At 50.8% G+C, this 19,830-nt stretch overlaps 1 protein-coding gene across 1 annotated transcript in view; it reads right to left on the bottom strand.

The window, feature by feature from the left end:
• Nucleotides 1-19,830, bottom strand: part of LOC140208616 (NACHT, LRR and PYD domains-containing protein 3-like) — a 65,411-nt gene that overhangs the window by 25,459 nt on the left and 20,122 nt on the right. Inside the window, exons 3-5 of the mRNA XM_072277421.1 lie at nt 7,563-7,729; nt 6,607-6,778; nt 6,443-6,508 (exon numbers count right to left, since the gene is read on the bottom strand). Coding sequence (XP_072133522.1) covers nt 6,443-6,508; nt 6,607-6,778; nt 7,563-7,729 — 405 coding nt within the window. The remainder of the gene's footprint in view (nt 1-6,442; nt 6,509-6,606; nt 6,779-7,562; nt 7,730-19,830) is intronic.

The raw sequence follows: 19,830 nt of genomic DNA on the forward strand, positions 1-19,830 counted from the left end.
CAGGGAATTGTGGGGTCTCACTGTGTGTCAGGTCCCTGTCAGACGTGTGCAGGGTCTCACATTGGGTCAGGACCCTGTCAGGTGTGTCTGGTGTCTCACAGTTTGTCAGGAACCTGTTAGGGACGTGTGGGGTCTCACAGTTTGTCAGGACACTCTCCGGTGTGCTTGGGGTCTCAAAGTGTGTCAGGAAACGTCAGGGACCTGTGGGGTGTCACAGTGTGTTAGGACACTGTCAGTAGTGTGTGGGGTGTCACAGCGTGTCAGAATCCTGTCAGAAGTGTGTGGTGTCTCACAGTGTGTCAGGTCACTGTCAGACGTGTGCAGGGTCTCACAGTGCGTCAGGACTCTGTCAGGGACGTGTGGGGTCTCACAGTGTGTCAGGACCCTGCCAGGAGTGATTGGGGTTTCACATTGGGTTAGGACCCTGTCAGGTGTGTGTGGGGTCTCACAGTGTGTTAGGTCCTTGTCAGGGACGCGTGGGGTCTCACAGTGTGTCAGGACACTACCAGGTGTATGTTGGGTCTTGCAGTGCGTCAGGACCCTGTCATGGCCATGTGTCGTCTCACCGTGTGTCAGGAACCTGTCAGGTGCGTGTGGGGTCTCACAGTGTGTCAGGTCCCTGTCAGGGTTGTGTGGGGTCTCACAGTGCGTCAGGACTCTGTCAGGTGTGTGTCGGGTGCTACAGTGTGTCAGGATACTGTCAGGGACGTCGGTGGACTCACAGTGTTTGAGGACACTGTCGGGGTGATTTAGGACACTGACTGTGGTGTGTGGTGTCTCACAGTATGTCAGGACCCTGTCAGAAGTGTGTGGTGTCTCATAGTGTGTCAGGGGTGTCTGTGGTCTCACAGTGTGTCTGAACCACTTCAGGGACCTGTGGGGTGTCACAGTGTGTCAGGACACTGTCAGTAGTGTGTGGGGTGTCACAGCGTGTCAGAATCCTGTCAGAAGTGTGTGGTGTCACAGTGTGTCAGGTCACTGCCAGACGTGTGCTGGGTCTCACAGTGTGTCAGGAACCTATCAGGGACGTGTGGACTATCAAAGTGTGTCAGTCCCTCTCAGTGGTGTGTGGGCTCTGACAGTGTGTCAGGACACTGTTAGGTGTGTGTGGGGTTTCAGAGTATGTCAGGAATCTGTCAGGGGTGTGCGGGGTCGCACAGTGTGTCAGGACACTGTCAGGTGCGTGTCGGGTGTTACAGTATGTCAGGACCCTGTCAGGGACGTCTGTGGTCTCACAGGGTTTCAGGACACTGTCAGGGATGATCTAGGACACTGACACTGGTGTGTGGGGTCTCACTGTGTGTCAGGACCCTGTCAGGGGTGTGTGGGCTCTCACAGTGTGTCAGGACCCTCTCATGGATGTGTGGGATGTCACAGTGTGTCAGGACCCTGCCAGGAATGTTTGGGGTCTCACATTGGGTCTAGACCCTGTCAGGTGTGTGTGGTGTCTCACAGTGTGTCAGGAACCTGATAGGGACGTGTGGGGTCTCGAAGTTTGCCGAGACTCTCTCAGGTGTGCTTGGGGTCTCACAGTGTGTCAGAACACTGCCAGGTATATGTGGGGTCTCACAGTGCGTCAGGACCCTGTCATGGCTGTGTGTCGTCTCACCGTGTGTCAGGAACCTCTCAGGGACGTGTGGTGTCTCACAGTGCGTCAGGACGCTGTCAGTGACGTGTGGGGTCTCTCAGTGTGTCTGGACCCTGTCAGCGGTGTGTGGGGTCTCACAGTGTGTCAGGGTCCTCTCATGAATGTGTGGGATCTCACAGTGTGTCAGGACACTGCCTGGAGTTTTTGTGGTCTCACATTGGGTCAGGATCCTGTCAGATGTGTGTGGTGCCTCACAGTGTGTCCGGAACCTGTCAATGACGTGTGGGGTGTCACAGTGTGTTAGATCCTTGTCAGGGACGTGTGGGGTTTCACAGTGTGTCAGAATCTATCAGCAGTGTGTGGGGTCTCAAAGTGTGTCAGGTCCCTGTCAGGAGTGTCTGGGGTCTCACAGTGTGTCAGGACCCTGTCAGCGACGTGTTGGGTTTAACACTGTGTAAAGACCCTGTCAGGGACTTGTCGGATTTCACATTGTGTCAGGACACGGTTAGGGTGTGTGAGTTCTGACAGTGTGTCAGGACACTGTTTGGTGTGTGTGGGGTCTCACAGTCTGTCAGGAATCTGGTAGTGGTGTGTCGGGTGTCACAGTGTGTCAGGACCCTGTCAGAGACGCCTGTGGTCTCACAGTGTTTTAGGACCCTGTCAGGTGTGAGTTAGGATACTGACAGTGGTGTCTGGTGTCTCACTGTGTGTCAGGACCCTGTCAGGGGTGTGTGGGGTCTCACAGTCTGTCAGGAATCTTTCAGGGGTATGCGGGGTCGCACAGTGTGTCAGGACCCTGTCAGGGACGTCTGTGGTCTCACAGTGTTTCAGGACCCTGTCAGGGGTGATTTAGGACACTGACAGTGGTATGTGGTGTCTCACAGTGTGTCAGGACTCTGTCACAAGTGTGCTGTGTCTCATAGTGTATCAGGGGTGTCTGTGGTCTCACAGTGTGTCTGGACCCTGTCAGGGTTGTGTGGGGTCTCACACTGTGTCAGGACCCTCTCATGGATGTGTGGGATCTCACAGTGTGTCAGGATCCTGCCGGGAGTGTTTGGGGTCTCACATTGGGTCTGGACCCTGTCGGGTGTGTGTGGTGTCTCACAGTGTGTCAGGAACTTGTTAGGGACGTGTGGGGTCTCACAGTTTGTCAGGACACTCTAAGGTGTTTTTGGGGTTCACAGTGTGTCAGGACACTGCCAGGTATTTGTGGGGTCTCACAGTGCGTCAGGACCCTGTCATGGCTATGTGTCGTCTCACCGTGTGTCAGGAACCTCCCAGGGGCGTGTGGTGTCTCACAGTGTGTCAGGAACGGTCAGGGATCTGTGGGGTGTCACAATGTGTCAGGACACTGTCAGGAGTGTGTGCGGTGTCACAGCGTGTCAGAATCCTGTCAGAAGTGTGTGGTGTCTCACAGTGTGTTAGGTCCTTGTCAGGGACGTGTGGGGCCTCACAGTGTGTCAGGACACTGTCAGGTTTATGTGGGGTGTCGCAGTCCGTCAGGACCCTGTCATGGTTATGTGTCGTCTCAGAGTGTGTCACGAACGTGTCAGGGACGTGTGCGGTCTCACAATGTTTTAGGATCCTGCCAGGGGTGTTTTAGAATACTGTCAGCGGTGTGTGGGGTCTGACAGTGTTTCAATATCCTGTCAGGGATATGGTGTCTCAAAGTGTGACGGTCCCCTAACAGGGGTGTGTGGGGTCTCACAGTATGTGGTGTCTCACACTGTGTGAGGACCCTGTCAGACGTGTACTGGGTCTCACAGTGTGTCAGGAACCTATCAGGGACGTGTGGGCTATCAACGTGTGTCAGGTCCCTCTCAGTGGTATGTGGGTTCTGACAGTGTGTCAGGACACTGTTAGGTGTGTGTGGGGTTTCACAGTCTTTCAGGAATCTGTCAGGGGTGTGCGGGGTCGCACAGTGTGTCAGCACCCTGTCAGGTGCGTGTCAGGTGTTACAGTGTGTCAGGACCCTTTCAGGGACGTCTGTGGTCTCACAGTGTTTCAGGACACTGTCAGGGGTGATTTAGGACACTGACAGCGGTGTGTGGTGTCCAACAGGACCCTGTCACGGTCATGTGGGGACTCACAGTGTGGCAGGACCCTAACACGGCTGTGTGGTGTCTCACTGTGTGTCAGGACCCTAACACGGCTGTGTGGTGTCTACAGTGTGTCAGGACCCTGTCAGAAGTGTGTGGGGTCTCATAGTGTGTCAGGGGTGACTGTGGTCTCACAGTATGTCTGGACCCTCTCAGGGGTGTGTGGGCTCTCACAGTGTGTCAGGACTCTCTCATGGATGTGTGGGATCTCACAGTGTGTCAGGGCCCTGCCAGGAATGTTTGGGGTCTCACATTGGGTCTAGACCCTGTCAGGTGTGTGTGGTGCCTCACAGTGTGTCAGGAACCTGATAGAGACGTGTGGGGTCTCAAAGTTTGCCGAGACTCTCTCAGGTGTGCTTGGGGTCTCACAGTGTGTCAAAACACTGCCAGGTATATGTGGGGTCTCACAGTGCGTCAGGACCCTGTCATGGCTGTGTGTCGTCTCACCGTGTGTCAGGAACCTCTCAGGGTCGTGTGGTGTCTCACAGTGTGTCAGGAACCGTCAGGGACCTGTGAGGTGTCACAGTGTGTCAGGACACTGTCAGTAGTGTGTGGGGTGTCACAGCGTGTCAGAATCCTGTCAGAAGTGTGTGGTGTCTCCCAGTGTGTCAGGTCCCTGTCAGGGGTATGTGGAGTGTCACAGTGTGTCAGGACCCTCACAGGGACGTCTGGGGTCTCACACTGTTTTTGGACCCTGTCAGGGGTGTGTGGGGTCTCACAGTGTGTCGGGACTCTGTCAGATATGTTTGGGGTTTCTACTGAATGTATTTGGCTGTGATTGGGAGCGTAGGAAAACATTGATTGTGTACATATTTACTTTAGAGAGTGTGAGAATGGGAGAAATGATGTTCTTCAATAATCAGGGAGTGTATCTGTTTGATATTCAGAAATGGTTGTGGGAAATTCACTGTCATGTCTGTTCCCTCGGCAAACAACATGAGGATTAGTGAAGGACAAGCTTGTTGCGATTTACCAAACCCATGGTGCAGGGAAACTGAGGGGTTTCATTGACCGGATGTGGACTGGAACATCATTAACAGAGGTGACAAAGACATGAGTAGTTTGTAAAGTTCCTGATTCGTCTATCTCTGGTCCCAGATTTAAATTATTGTCTTTGGGATTTGTTCTTGTAAATGAAAGAGACTGAACCAGGATTCTGGCTGAGATTCCTTATATTTCTGTTAAGAGGTTCGAATAATCAGTGAAACATGGGCTGATGCAATGTTAATAAGTTTTGTGATATTTGTCTTTCTTACACTCTCTCCTCTGTCCAACTCAGTCTGCGGTGATGAAGCCTCACAATCTCTGAGCCCATGCACTGCCCCGGGCTCTATTTTCTCTGACGTGATGGGTTTATGGATGCAGTGAGCTTCCCATCCAGACCATCACAATTTAACTAATTACAATATTATTTATAGATGTTTTCAGTCCTTTGCACCTTCCTTGTCGCTATCCCACAACCCTCAGTTTCCCTGTCCTAATTCCCATCTCTCACCCTTCCACAGTGTCCATCACACAATGCCGGTAGACAGGAATTTCAGCTTCTGTAGACTGAGCTGAGGAATATGTCCCCCAATCTCACCCTCTCTAACACTGTAGCAGTGTTTGCACGAGGGAGTGCAGATGTGAACACAGCGGTGTTCATATGCTGCTCTGTGGTTGAACAGACCGGTTGGGATGTTACCTGCTTTTCTAATTAAAGTGATGCTATTATTACTATTCTGTGACTGGAACTTCAGTGGACGCCCAACTCTAAGAAAAGATAATCTGCAGGAACTGGGGGAGTTTAGAAAATGGTTAAGGATGAGGCTGTTCAGGAGGGGGCAGTGGCTGGCAAGAGAAGGTTTTGACTTTTTCGTGTGTTTTTTTTCCATTCTCCGGATCGCCCCCTTCTCCACCCAGACTCCGGTGGGGATCTGTAGTTGCAGGTCCCAGAGCGGTGTGACAACTCTAGTCAAACTCGCCAGCTCTCTGCCTCTTTCCTCAAAATGTTCTTTGAAATCTCTCCCTCTAGGAAACATGTTTTCCTGTGTCTCACTGTGTTCTCTGTCACAGTCCCAACATTTACCTGGTCAGATCTTTGTGGCTCAACAATTTAACCGCCTGACGTAAAGTACCACCGTTGGTGGAAACAGAGGTCAGGTCTCAACATTATGAACTCTGCTTCGGCCACATCTGGGCCATTGCGTACCGTTCCAATTGCCCCACTACCGGAGGGATGTTGAGGCTTTAGAGAGGGAGCACAAGAGATTCACCAGGATGCTGTCTGGTTCAGAGGGCATGTGCTATCATGAGAGGCTGGAGAAAATTAGATTGTTTTCTCTGGACCATCGGAGGCCGAGGGAGCTCTGACACAGGTTGACAACATTATGAGAGGCTTAGATAGAGTAGACAGAGAGAATAGGTTTCCTGGGGTTCAAATGTCTATTACTAGAGGGCCTGCAGTGAAGGTGAGAGGGGGTTGGATTAAGGAGGATGTGAGGGATAGTTTGTTTTTTTTTAAATCAGAGAGTCGTGGATGCCTGGAATGCACTGCCTGGTACGGTGGTAGAGGCAAATTGTTAGAGACTTCTGAGAGACGTTTGGATAGACAAATGGATGTAAGGAAGATGGACGCATATGGACATGGTGTAGGAGACAGAGATTAGAGCTTGGGTGTGTCTGATTTACTTCTTAGCTGTTTCGGCACAATATGATAGGCCTAATGGCTTATCTCAGCGTTATACTCTGCAATGTTCAATGCACGGTCACTTACCTTTCAGCTCACTGAGAAACTCTAGTAAAAGTTGAGCGGGAATTGGTCGATGGGAGGGATCACAACCTGATGAATTTAAACAAATTGAGGAAATCATTTTTGTAAATTTGTAAAGTGTGCTGTGTTGTGATCCAAATTTAAATTAATTGCTGATATTATCTCACCATATATCTGTATTTCCTTCAGTATTTTGTCCAAATTTGGGACACAGTTCTGCATTTTCACAAAGGTTTCCCACATCACCCTCCGGGCGCGGGAGCCTTTCTCCATCACCAGGCTCAGGAGGAGTTTAGAACTGTCCGCCCGCTCTCCCTTATCAGCGAGATCAGAGATTTTCTGTGAAGAGTAACGGTGAACATATTGGGGACTGACAGATTCACACAGAGAATGAGAAGTAAATAATGTGCTCTGTAACGGGATCACACTGAGCAGTCAAAATCCATAAATAATTCCTCACTGGATTAGATGGTGTAAACAGAAATCAGAAAATAATGATCACTGATGAAGAAGTTAGGAAGATTTTTATAACAGAGTGAACAGTCTCAGAGAAGTTGCAGAAAAGATGTTGTGATTCATTTCCTCAGTCCGCCAGTGTCCAACATGACAGCGGATTACCGGCTGACACCTGACGCCTTTCCTTTGCCTTTTCTGGTGGAGGTTTATTCAGTGATTACACATTACAACATGGCAGTATTCCCCGATCCACACTGTTTGCAGTTACAGATTGTAACACAATCATCTCCACCCAGAACAGAACACACTCCAGCTCCTGTGGCAAGCACTGAGGCTGTCCCGGTTCTCAGTGACATCCTGCCGTCACGCTGCACGGTCTTCCCAAACCGAAACCTCCCGTCATATTTCCATTTAATACCCTAAGCTCACACAACTGTTACCTGCTCAACTCACTCTGAACACTGAACACTGAGCAGCCACCCACCAGTCCGCGGGGTCTTTTCACCTCTTTCTATCACTGCTTCAGATTCACATATTTGTGATTGTATGTACAGTATTTATTTCCCAGTTGTTCGTTTATCTGATTTATTATCCGCTGAGTCAGAGTTCCGACACCCATCAGTCCTGTGATGTGTGACAATTCAAACCCATTCTCCCTCCCACTCACCCGATGTTCCTCTCCGCTGAACTGATTCTCGGCCGTTAACGCCAGGCTCACTCCGTGCACCCCTCCTTCCATCGCCTGCTCCAGCCTGTCCCGGTAGAAATCCGTCAACTGCAGCAGCTGGGAATCGTTCCAGCCTGCCAGGAGCTCGGAGATCTCTGAGCCCGGACCTGTGAAGCACAATGGCGAAAATTAAAGAAATTACTGACAGCATATTGAGCAGCAACTTTCTCTGTGGACCATAAACATCACGAAATACAGTCCAAAATATATAAATGGGGGTGGGAGTGCTGGAGAGGAACAGGGTTTATGGTTCCATCTGTTGAAAGCTGCTTTTTTTAATCCCCAAGAATATACCTCTGTGTTTGTAAAGAACTCTGCTTATTCCTGAGAGTATCATAACCCATCAGCATCACTCTCCTGGTACTGCCCATCACCACCGCTTTGCTCTGGGTTACTGTCTGCCTGCCTGGTCAACCCCTTCCTCAACAAATCTCTGGAATATCTCACAAAATGCAGGAGATACTCAGCATGTCAGGCAGCATCTATGGAGGGGAATAAACAATCAATGTTTCGGGACAAGGCTCTTCATCAGCCTGGAAATGAGGGGACAGAAATTCTAGATGTTGACACATTACTTTCTATTCCTTTTGGTCCTGATCCAAAACATCAAATGTTCATTTCTCTCCATGGATGCTGCCTGACCTGCTGAGATCTGCCAACATTTTGTGTGTCTTTTGTTGCCCGAAATTTTCAGCATCTGCAGAATGTCTTGTCTTCTGGAGTAACTCGCTATTTTAATGTGCATCACAATCTGTTAGAGGAGCAGGAGCAGATGGTAATTGTACTCCTTCCACGTGTGACTTTGTTTTCCCCAGAGATGTTAACTCTCTCTGCTCAGTTTTCACAAATACTTTGTCAATTGCCGATGTTGATTTAAACCCAGGCACAGAAACAGCAGAGTATTTATAAATTAAAATAATTCGCCAACATCCCCGTGTCCTTTCCCGATGTTGACGTCACTGAAACTCCTCCCCTGCTCGACCTTGACAAATATATAAATAAATAAATAACAGGCGGGTCTAACATTAATTGGGGTTTAAAGGAGAATACTTTTTTTTGTTTTTTTTTAAACTGAGGCAAACACTTCTAAACATCTTCGGCCTGTCCACTGAAGCCTTGACAAGGCCTGGTCCACCTGCGCCCATCCACCCACAGTCACACAATGTCCATTTCCGATCTCCCCATGGATTGTACACTGGGCCAGGATTCATCCACCCACAGTCACACAATGTCCATTTCCCCTCTCTCCATGGATTGTACACTGGGCCAGGATTCATCCACCCACAGTCACACAATGTCCATTTCCACTCTCTCCATGGATTGTACACTGGGCCAAGATTCATCCACCCACAGTCACACAGTGTCCATTTCCACTCTCTCCATGGATTGTCCACTGGGCCAGGATTCATCCACCCACAGTCACACAATGTCCATTTCCACTCTCTCCATGGATTGTCCACTGGGCCAGGATTCATCCACCCACAGTCACACAATGTCCATTTCCACTCTCTCCATGGATTGTCCACTGGGCCAGGATTCATCCACCCACAGTCACACAATGTCCATTTCCCCTCTCTCCATGGATTGTCCACTGGGCCAGGATTCATCCACCCACAGTCACACAATGTCCATTTCCAATCTCCCCATGGATTGTGCACTGGGCCAGGATTCATCCACCCACAGTCACACAATGTCCATTTCCGATCTCCCCATGGATTGTCCACTGGGCCAGGATTCATCCACCCACAGTCACACAATGTCCATTTCCAGTCTCTCCATGGATTGTACACTGGGCCAGGATTCATCCACCCACAGTCACACAATGTTCATTTCCCCTCTCTCCATGGATTGTACACTGGGCCAGGATTCATCCACCCACAGTCACACAATGTCCATTTCCGATCTCTCCATGGATTGTCCACTGGGCCAGGATTCATCCACCCACAGTCACACAATGTCCATTTCCGATCTCTCCATGGATTGTACACTGGGCCAGGATTCATCCACCCACAGTCACACAATGTGCATTTCCAGTCTCTCCATGGATTGTACACTGGGCCAGGATTCATCCACCCACAGTCACACAATGTCCATTTCCCCTCTCTCCATGGATTGTCCACTGGGCCAGGATTCATCCACCCACAGTCACACAATGTGCATTTCCAGTCTCTCCATGGATTGTACACTGGGCCAGGATTCATCCACCCACAGTCACACAATGTCCATTTCCCCTCTCTCCATGGATTGTCCACTGGGCCAGGATTCATCCACTCACAGTCACACAATGTCCATTTCCACTCTCCCCATGGATTGTACACTGGGCTAGGATTCATCCACCCACAGTCACACAATGTCCATTTCCACTCTCTCCATGGATTGTCCACTGGGCCAGGATTCATCCACCCACAGTCACACAATGTCCATTTCCCCTCTCTCCATGGACTGTACACTGGGCCAGGATTCATCCACTCACAGTCACACAATGTCCATTTCCGATCTCTCCATGGATTGTACACTGGGCCAGGATTCATCCACCCACAGTCACACAATGTCCATTTCCCCTCTCCCCATGGATTGTACACTGGGCCAGGATTCATCCACCCACAGTCACACAGTGTCCATTTCCAGTCTCTCCATGGATTGTACACTGGGCCAGGATTCATCCACCCACAGTCACACAATGTCCATTTCCCCTCTCTCCATGGATTTAACACTGGGCCAGGATTCATCCACCCACAGTCACACAATGTCCATTTCCACTCTCTCCATGGATTGTCCACTGGGCCAGGATTCATCCACCCACAGTCACACAATGTCCATTTCCACTCTCTCCATGGATTGTCCACTGGGCCAGGATTCATCCACCCACAGTCACACAATGTCCATTTCCGATCTCTCCATGGATTGTACACTGGGCCAGGATTCATCCACCCACAGTCACACAATGTGCATTTCCAGTCTCTCCATGGATTGTACACGGGGCCAGGATTCATCCACCCACAGTCACACAATGTCCATTTCCCCTCTCTCCATGGATTGTCCACTGGGCCAGGATTCATCCACTCACAGTCACACAATGTCCATTTCCACTCTCCCCATGGATTGTCCACTGGGCCAGGATTCATCCACCCAGAGTCACACAATGTCCATTTCCGATCTCTCCATGGATTGTACACTGGGCCAGGATTCATCCACCCACAGTCACACAATGTCCATTTCCCCTCTCTCCATGGATTGTGCACTGGGCCAGGATTCATCCACCCACAGTCACACAATGTTCATTTCCGATCTCCCCATGGATTGTCCACTGGGCCAGGATTCATCCACCCACAGTCACACAATGTCCATTTCCCCTCTCTCCATGGATTGTCCACTGGGCCAGGATTCATCCACCCACAGTCACACAATGTCCATTTCCCCTCTCTCCATGGATTGTACACTGGGCCAGGATTCATCCACCCACAGTCACACAATGTCCATTTCCCCTCTCTCCATGGATTGTCCACTGGGCCAGGATTCATCCACCCACAGTCACACAATGTCCATTTCCCCTCTCTCCATGGATTGTACACTGGGCCAGGATTCATCCACCCACAGTCACACAATGTCCATTTCCCCTCTCTCCATGGATTGTACACTGGGCCAGGATTCATCCACCCACAGTCACACAATGTCCATTTCCACTCTCTCCATGGACTGTACACTGGGCCAGGATTCATCCACCCACAGTCACACAATGTCCATTTCCCCTCTCTCCATGGATTGTACACTGGGCCAGGATTCATCCACCCACAGTCACACAATGTCCATTTCCGATCTCCCCATGGATTGTACACTGGGCCAGGATTCATCCACCCACAGTCACACAGTGTCCTTTTCCACTCTCTCCATGGAATGTGCACTGGGCCAGGATTCATCCACCCACAGTCACACAATGTCCATTTCCACTCTCTCCATGGATTGTACACTGGGCCAGGATTCATCCACCCACAGTCACACAATGTCCATTTCCACTCTCTCCATGGACTGTACACTGGGCCAGGATTCATCCACCCACAGTCACACAATGTCCATTTCCCCTCTCCCCATGGATTGTCCACTGGGCCAGGATTCATCCACCCACAGTCACACAATGTCCATTTCCCCTCTCTCCATGGATTGTACACTGGGCCAGGATTCATCCACCCACAGTCACACAATGTCCATTTCCCCTCTCTCCATGGATTGTACACTGGGCCAGGATTCATCCACCCACAGTCACACAGTGTCCATTTCCACTCTCTCCATGGATTGTACACTGGGCCAGGATTCATCCACCCACAGTCACACAATGTCCATTTCCAGTCTCTCCATGGATTGTACACTGGGCCAGGATTCATCCACCCACAGTCACACAATGTCCATTTCCGATCTCCCCATGGATTGTCCACTGGGCCAGGATTCATCCACCCACAGTCACACAATGTCCATTTCCGATCTCCCCATTGACTGTACACTGGGCCAGGATTCATCCACCCACAGTCACACAATGTCCATTTCCACTCTCTCCATGGATTGTACACTGGGCCAGGATTCATCCACCCACAGTCACACAGTGTCCATTTCCACTCTCTCCATGGACTGTACACTGGGCCAGGATTCATCCACTCACAGTCACACAATGTCCATTTCCCCTCTCTCCATGGATTGTCCACTGGGCCAGGATTCATCCACTCACAGTCACACAATGTCCATTTCCCCTCTCTCCATGGATTGTCCACTGGGCCAGGATTCATCCACCCACAGTCACACAATGTCCATTTCCAGTCTCTCCATGGATTGTACACTGGGCCAGGATTCATCCACCCACAGTCACACAGTGTCCATTTCCCCTCTCTCCATGGATTGTACACTGGGCCAGGATTCATCCACCCACAGTCACACAATGTCCATTTCCAGTCTCTCCATGGACTGTACACTGGGCCAGGATTCATCCACCCACAGTCACACAATGTCCATTTCCGATCTCCCCATGGATTGTCCACTGGGCCAGGATTCATCCACTCACAGTCACACAATGTCCATTTCCCCTCTCTCCATGGATTGTCCACTGGGCCAGGATTCATCCACCCACAGTCACACAATGTCCATTTCCACTCTCTCCATGGATTGTACACTGGGCCAGGATTCTCCACCCACAGTCACACAATGTCCATTTCCACTCTCTCCATGGACTGTACACTGGGCCAGGATTCATCCACCCACAGTCACACAATGTCCATTTCCCCTCTCTCCATGGATTGTACACTGGGCCAGGATTCATCCACCCACAGTCACACAATGTCCATTTCCCCTCTCTCCATGGACTGTACACTGGGCCAGGATTCATCCACCCACAGTCACACAATGTCCATTTCCCCTCTCTCCATGGACTGTACACTGGGCCAGGATTCATCCACCCACAGTCACACAATGTCCATTTCCACTCTCTCCATGGACTGTACACTGGGCCAGGATTCATCCACCCACAGTCACACAGTGTCCATTTCCCCTCTCTCCATGGATTGTCCACTGGGCCAGGATTCATCCACCCACAGTCACACAATGTCCATTTCCACTCTCTCCATGGATTGTACACTGGGCCAGGATTCATCCACCCACAGTCACACAATGTCCATTTCCACTCTCTCCATGGACTGTACACTGGGCCAGGATTCATCCACCCACAGTCACACAATGTCCATTTCCCCTCTCTCCATGGATTGTGCACTGGGCCAGGATTCATCCACCCACAGTCACACAATGTCCATTTCCCCTCTCTCCATGGATTGTACACTGGGCCAGGATTCATCCACCCACAGTCACACAATGTCCATTTCCCCTCTCTCCATGGATCGTACACTGGGCCAGGATTCATCCACCCACAGTCACACAATGTCCATTTCCACTCTCTCCATGGACTGTACACTGGGCCAGGATTCATCCACCCACAGTCACACAGTGTCCATTTCCCCTCTCTCCATGGATTGTCCACTGGGCCAGGATTCATCCACCCACAGTCACACAATGTCCATTTCCGATCTCTCCATGGATTGTCCACTGGGCCAGGATTCATCCACCCACAGTCACACAATGTCCATTTCCCCTCTCTCCATGGATTGTCCACTGGGCCAGGATTCATCCACCCACAGTCACACAATGTCCATTTCCACTCTCCCCATGGATTGTACACTGGGCCAGGATTCATCCACCCACAGTCACACAATGTCCATTTCCACTCTCCCCATGGATTGTCCACTGGGCCAGGATTCATCCACCCACAGTCACACAATGTCCATTTCCCCTCCCTCCATGGATTGTACACTGGGCCAGGATTCATCCACCCACAGTCACACAATGTCCATTTCCCCTCTCTCCATGGATTGTACACTGGGCCAGGATTCATCCACCCACAGTCACACAATGTCCATTTCCAGTCTCTCCATGGACTGTACACTGGGCCAGGATTCATCCACCCACAGTCACACAATGTCCATTTCCCCTCTCTCCATGGATTGTGCACTGGGCCAGGATTCATCCACCCACAGTCACACAATGTCCATTTCCCCTCTCCCCATGGATTGTACACTGGGCCAGGATTCATCCACCCACAGTCACACAATGTGCATTTCCGATCTCTCCATGGATTGTACACTGGGCCAGGATTCATCCACCCACAGTCACACAATGTCCATTTCCCCTCTCTCCATGGATTGTACACTGGGCCAGGATTCATCCACCCACAGTCACACAATGTCCATTTCCCCTCTCTCCATGGATTGTACACTGGGCCAGGATTCATCCACCCACAGTCACACAATGTCCATTTCCCCTCTCTCCATGGATTGTACACTGGGCCAGAATTCATCCACCCACAGTCACACAGTGTCCATTTCCACTCTCTCCATGGACTGTCCACTGGGCCAGGATTCATCCACCCACAGTCACACAGTGTCCATTTCCCCTCTCTCCATGGATTGTCCACTGGGCCAGGATTCATCCACCCACAGTCACACAATGTGCATTTCCGATCTCTCCATGGATTGTACACTGGGCCAGGATTCATCCACCCACAGTCACACAATGTCCATTTCCGATCTCCCCATGGATTGTCCACTAGGCCAGGATTCATCCACCCACAGTCACACAATGTCCATTTCCAGTCTCTCCATGGATTGTACACTGGGCCAGGATTCATCCACCCACAGTCACACAATGTCCATTTCCAGTCTCTCCATGGACTGTACACTGGGCCAGGATGCATCCACCCACAGTCACACAATGTCCATTTCCAGTCTCTCCATGGACTGTACACTGGGCCAGGATTCATCCACCCACAGTCACACAATGTCCATTTCCACTCTCTCCATGGATTGTACACTGGGCCAGGATTCTCCACCCACAGTCACACAATGTCCATTTCCACTCTCTCCATGGACTGTACACTGGGCCAGGATTCATCCACCCACAGTCACACAATGTCCATTTCCCCTCTCTCCATGGATTGTACACTGGGCCAGGATTCATCCACCCACAGTCACACAATGTCCATTTCCCCTCTCTCCATGGACTGTACACTGGGCCAGGATTCATCCACCCACAGTCACACAATGTCCATTTCCCCTCTCTCCATGGACTGTACACTGGGCCAGGATTCATCCACCCACAGTCACACAATGTCCATTTCCACTCTCTCCATGGACTGTACACTGGGCCAGGATTCATCCACCCACAGTCACACAGTGTCCATTTCCCCTCTCTCCATGGATTGTCCACTGGGCCAGGATTCATCCACCCACAGTCACACAATGTCCATTTCCACTCTCTCCATGGATTGTACACTGGGCCAGGATTCATCCACCCACAGTCACACAATGTCCATTTCCACTCTCTCCATGGACTGTACACTGGGCCAGGATTCATCCACCCACAGTCACACAATGTCCATTTCCCCTCTCTCCATGGATTGTGCACTGGGCCAGGATTCATCCACCCACAGTCACACAATGTCCATTTCCCCTCTCTCCATGGATTGTACACTGGGCCAGGATTCATCCACCCACAGTCACACAATGTCCATTTCCCCTCTCTCCATGGATCGTACACTGGGCCAGGATTCATCCACCCACAGTCACACAATGTCCATTTCCACTCTCTCCATGGACTGTACACTGGGCCAGGATTCATCCACCCACAGTCACACAGTGTCCATTTCCCCTCTCTCCATGGATTGTCCACTGGGCCAGGATTCATCCACCCACAGTCACACAATGTCCATTTCCGATCTCTCCATGGATTGTCCACTGGGCCAGGATTCATCCACCCACAGTCACACAATGTCCATTTCCCCTCTCTCCATGGATTGTCCACTGGGCCAGGATTCATCCACCCACAGTCACACAATGTCCATTTCCACTCTCCCCATGGATTGTACACTGGGCCAGGATTCATCCACCCACAGTCACACAATGTCCATTTCCACTCTCCCCATGGATTGTCCACTGGGCCAGGATTCATCCACCCACAGTCACACAATGTCCATTTCCACTCCCTCCATGGATTGTACACTGGGCCAGGATTCATCCACCCACAGTCACACAATGTCCATTTCCCCTCTCTCCATGGATTGTACACTGGGCCAGGATTCATCCACCCACAGTCACACAATGTCCATTTCCAGTCTCTCCATGGACTGTACACTGGGCCAGGATTCATCCACCCACAGTCACACAATGTCCATTTCCCCTCTCTCCATGGATTGTGCACTGGGCCAGGATTCATCCACCCACAGTCACACAATGTCCATTTCCCCTCTCCCCATGGATTGTACACTGGGCCAGGATTCATCCACCCACAGTCACACAATGTGCATTTCCGATCTCTCCATGGATTGTACACTGGGCCAGGATTCATCCACCCACAGTCACACAATGTCCATTTCCCCTCTCTCCATGGATTGTACACTGGGCCAGGATTCATCCACCCACAGTCACACAATGTCCATTTCCCCTCTCTCCATGGATTGTACACTGGGCCAGGATTCATCCACCCACAGTCACACAATGTCCATTTCCCCTCTCTCCATGGATTGTACACTGGGCCAGAATTCATCCACCCACAGTCACACAGTGTCCATTTCCACTCTCTCCATGGACTGTCCACTGGGCCAGGATTCATCCACCCACAGTCACACAGTGTCCATTTCCCCTCTCTCCATGGATTGTCCACTGGGCCAGGATTCATCCACCCACAGTCACACAATGTGCATTTCCGATCTCTCCATGGATTGTACACTGGGCCAGGATTCATCCACCCACAGTCACACAATGTCCATTTCCGATCTCCCCATGGATTGTCCACTAGGCCAGGATTCATCCACCCACAGTCACACAATGTCCATTTCCAGTCTCTCCATGGATTGTCCACTGGGCCAGGATTCATCCACCCACAGTCACACAATGTCCATTTCCGACCTCTCCATGGATTGTACACTGGGCCAGGATTCATCCACCCACAGTCACACAATGTCCATTTCCCCTCTCTCCATGGACTGTACACTGGGCCAGGATTCATCCACCCACAGTCACACAATGTCCATTTCCGATCTCCCCATGGATTGTACACTGGGCCAGGATTCATCCACCCACAGTCACACAATGTCCATTTCCAGTCTCTCCATGGACTGTACACTGGGCCAGGATTCATCCACCCACAGTCACACAATGTGCATTTCCACTCTCTCCATGGATTGTACACTGGGCCAGGATTCATCCACCCACAGTCACACAGTGTCCATTTCCCCTCTCTCCATGGATTGTACACTGGGCCAGGATTCATCCACCCACAGTCACACAATGTCCATTTCCCCTCTCTCCATGGATTGTACACTGGGCCAGGATTCATCCACCCACAGTCACACAGTGTCCATTTCCACTCTCTCCATGGACTGTACACTGGGCCAGGATTCATCCACCCACAGTCACACAATGTGCATTTCCGATCTCTCCATGGATTGTACACTGGGCCAGAATTCATCCACCCACAGTCACACAACGTCCATTTCCAGTCTCTCCATGGATTGTACACTGGGCCAGGATTCATCCACCCACAGTCACACAATGTCCATTTCCCCTCTCCCCATGGACTGTACACTGGGCCAGGATTCATCCACCCACAGTCACACAATGTGCATTTCCACTCTCTCCATGGATTGTCCACTGGGCCAGGATTCATCCACCCACAGTCACACAATGTCCATTTCCCCTCTCCCCATGGATTGTACACTGGGCCAGGATTCATCCACCCACAGTCACACAATGTCCATTTCCGATCTCTCCATGGATTGTCCACTGGGCCAGGATTCATCCACCCACAGTCACACAATGTCCATTTCCAGTCTCTCCATGGATTGTACACTGGGCCAGGATTCATCCACCCACAGTCACACAATGTCCATTTCCGATCTCCCCATGGATTGTACACTGGGCCAGGATTCATCCACCCACAGTCACACAGTGTCCATTTCCATTCTCTCCATGGATTGTACACTGGGCCAGGATTCATCCACCCACAGTCACACAATGTCCATTTCCACTCTCTCCATGGACTGTACACTGGGCCAGGATTCATCCACCCACAGTCACACAATGTCCATTTCCACTCTCTCCATGGACTGTACACTGGGCCAGGATTCATCCACCCACAGTCACACAATGTCCATTTCCGATCTCCCCATGGATTGTACACTGGGCCAGGATTCATCCACCCACAGTCACACAATGTCCATTTCCACTCTCTCCATGGACTGTACACTGGGCCAGGATTCATCCACCCACAGTCACACAATGTCCATTTCCCCTCTCTCCATGCATTGTACACTGGGCCAGGATTCATCCACCCACAGTCACACAATGTCCATTTCCACTCTCTCCATGGATTGTACACTGGGCCAGGATTCATCCACCCACAGTCACACAATGTCCATTTCCAGTCTCTCCATGGATTGTACACTGGGCCAGGATTCATCCACCCACAGTCACACAATGTCCATTTCCACTCTCCCCATGGATTGTACACTGGGCCAGGATTCATCCACTCACAGTCACACAATGTCCATTTCCAGTCTCTCCATGGATTGTACACTGGGCCAGGATTCATCCACCCACAGTCACACAATATCCATTTCCACTCTCTCCATGGATTGTACACTGGGCCAGGATTCATCCACCCACAGTCACACAATGTCCATTTCCCCTCTCTCCATGGATTGTACACTGGGCCAGGATTCATCCACCCACAGTCACACAATGTCCATTTCCAGTCTCTCCATGGATTGTACACTGGGCCAGGATTCATCCACCCACAGTCACACAATGTCCATTTCCAGTCTCTCCATGGATTGTACACTGGGCCAGGATTCATCCACCCACAGTCACACAATGTCCATTTCCACTCTCTCCATGGATTGTACACTGGGCCAGGATTCATCCACCCACAGTCACACAATGTCCATTTCCGATCTCTCCATGGATTGTACACTGGGCCAGGATTCATCCACCCACAGTCACACAATGTCCATTTCCACTCTCTCCATGGACTGTACACTGGGCCAGGATTCATCCACCCACAGTCACACAATGTCCATTTCCGATCTCTCCATGGATTGTACACTGGGCCAGGATTCATCCACCCACAGTCACACAATGTCCATTTCCAGTCTCTCCATGGATTGTACACTGGGCCAGGATTCATCCACCCACAGTCACACAATGTCCATTTCCACTCTCCCCATGGACTGTACACTGGGCCAGGATTCATCCACCCACAGTCACACAATGTCCATTTCCCCTCTCTCCATGGATTGTACACTGGGCCAGGATTCTCCAGGGTATCAACTCGCTATATTGCAGGCAAATCTCTTTTAAGAACCAATCTTGTTTTTTGGACCGGGAGTGAAGTGTCTACGGAATCACAAGGCAGGTTGAGCAGACAGCGCCCACTGTTTTAGTCCTCCTACCACTGGTGGCGCTCTGGTGGGTAACGGACAAGTATTACAGCAGTGCGGAGTGAAACATTTCTGCTGACCAATGGGACATCTATTCCTCTCATCACTGAATTATACAGATTTCTCAGTCACAACTGATTCTCACCGTCTCCTTTCATTTTAACATCGCCTGGCATTGACACCTAT

The sequence above is a fragment of the Mobula birostris genome, chromosome 13 (assembly GCF_030028105.1).
Source record: "Mobula birostris isolate sMobBir1 chromosome 13, sMobBir1.hap1, whole genome shotgun sequence".
NCBI lineage: Eukaryota > Metazoa > Chordata > Chondrichthyes > Myliobatiformes > Myliobatidae > Mobula > Mobula birostris.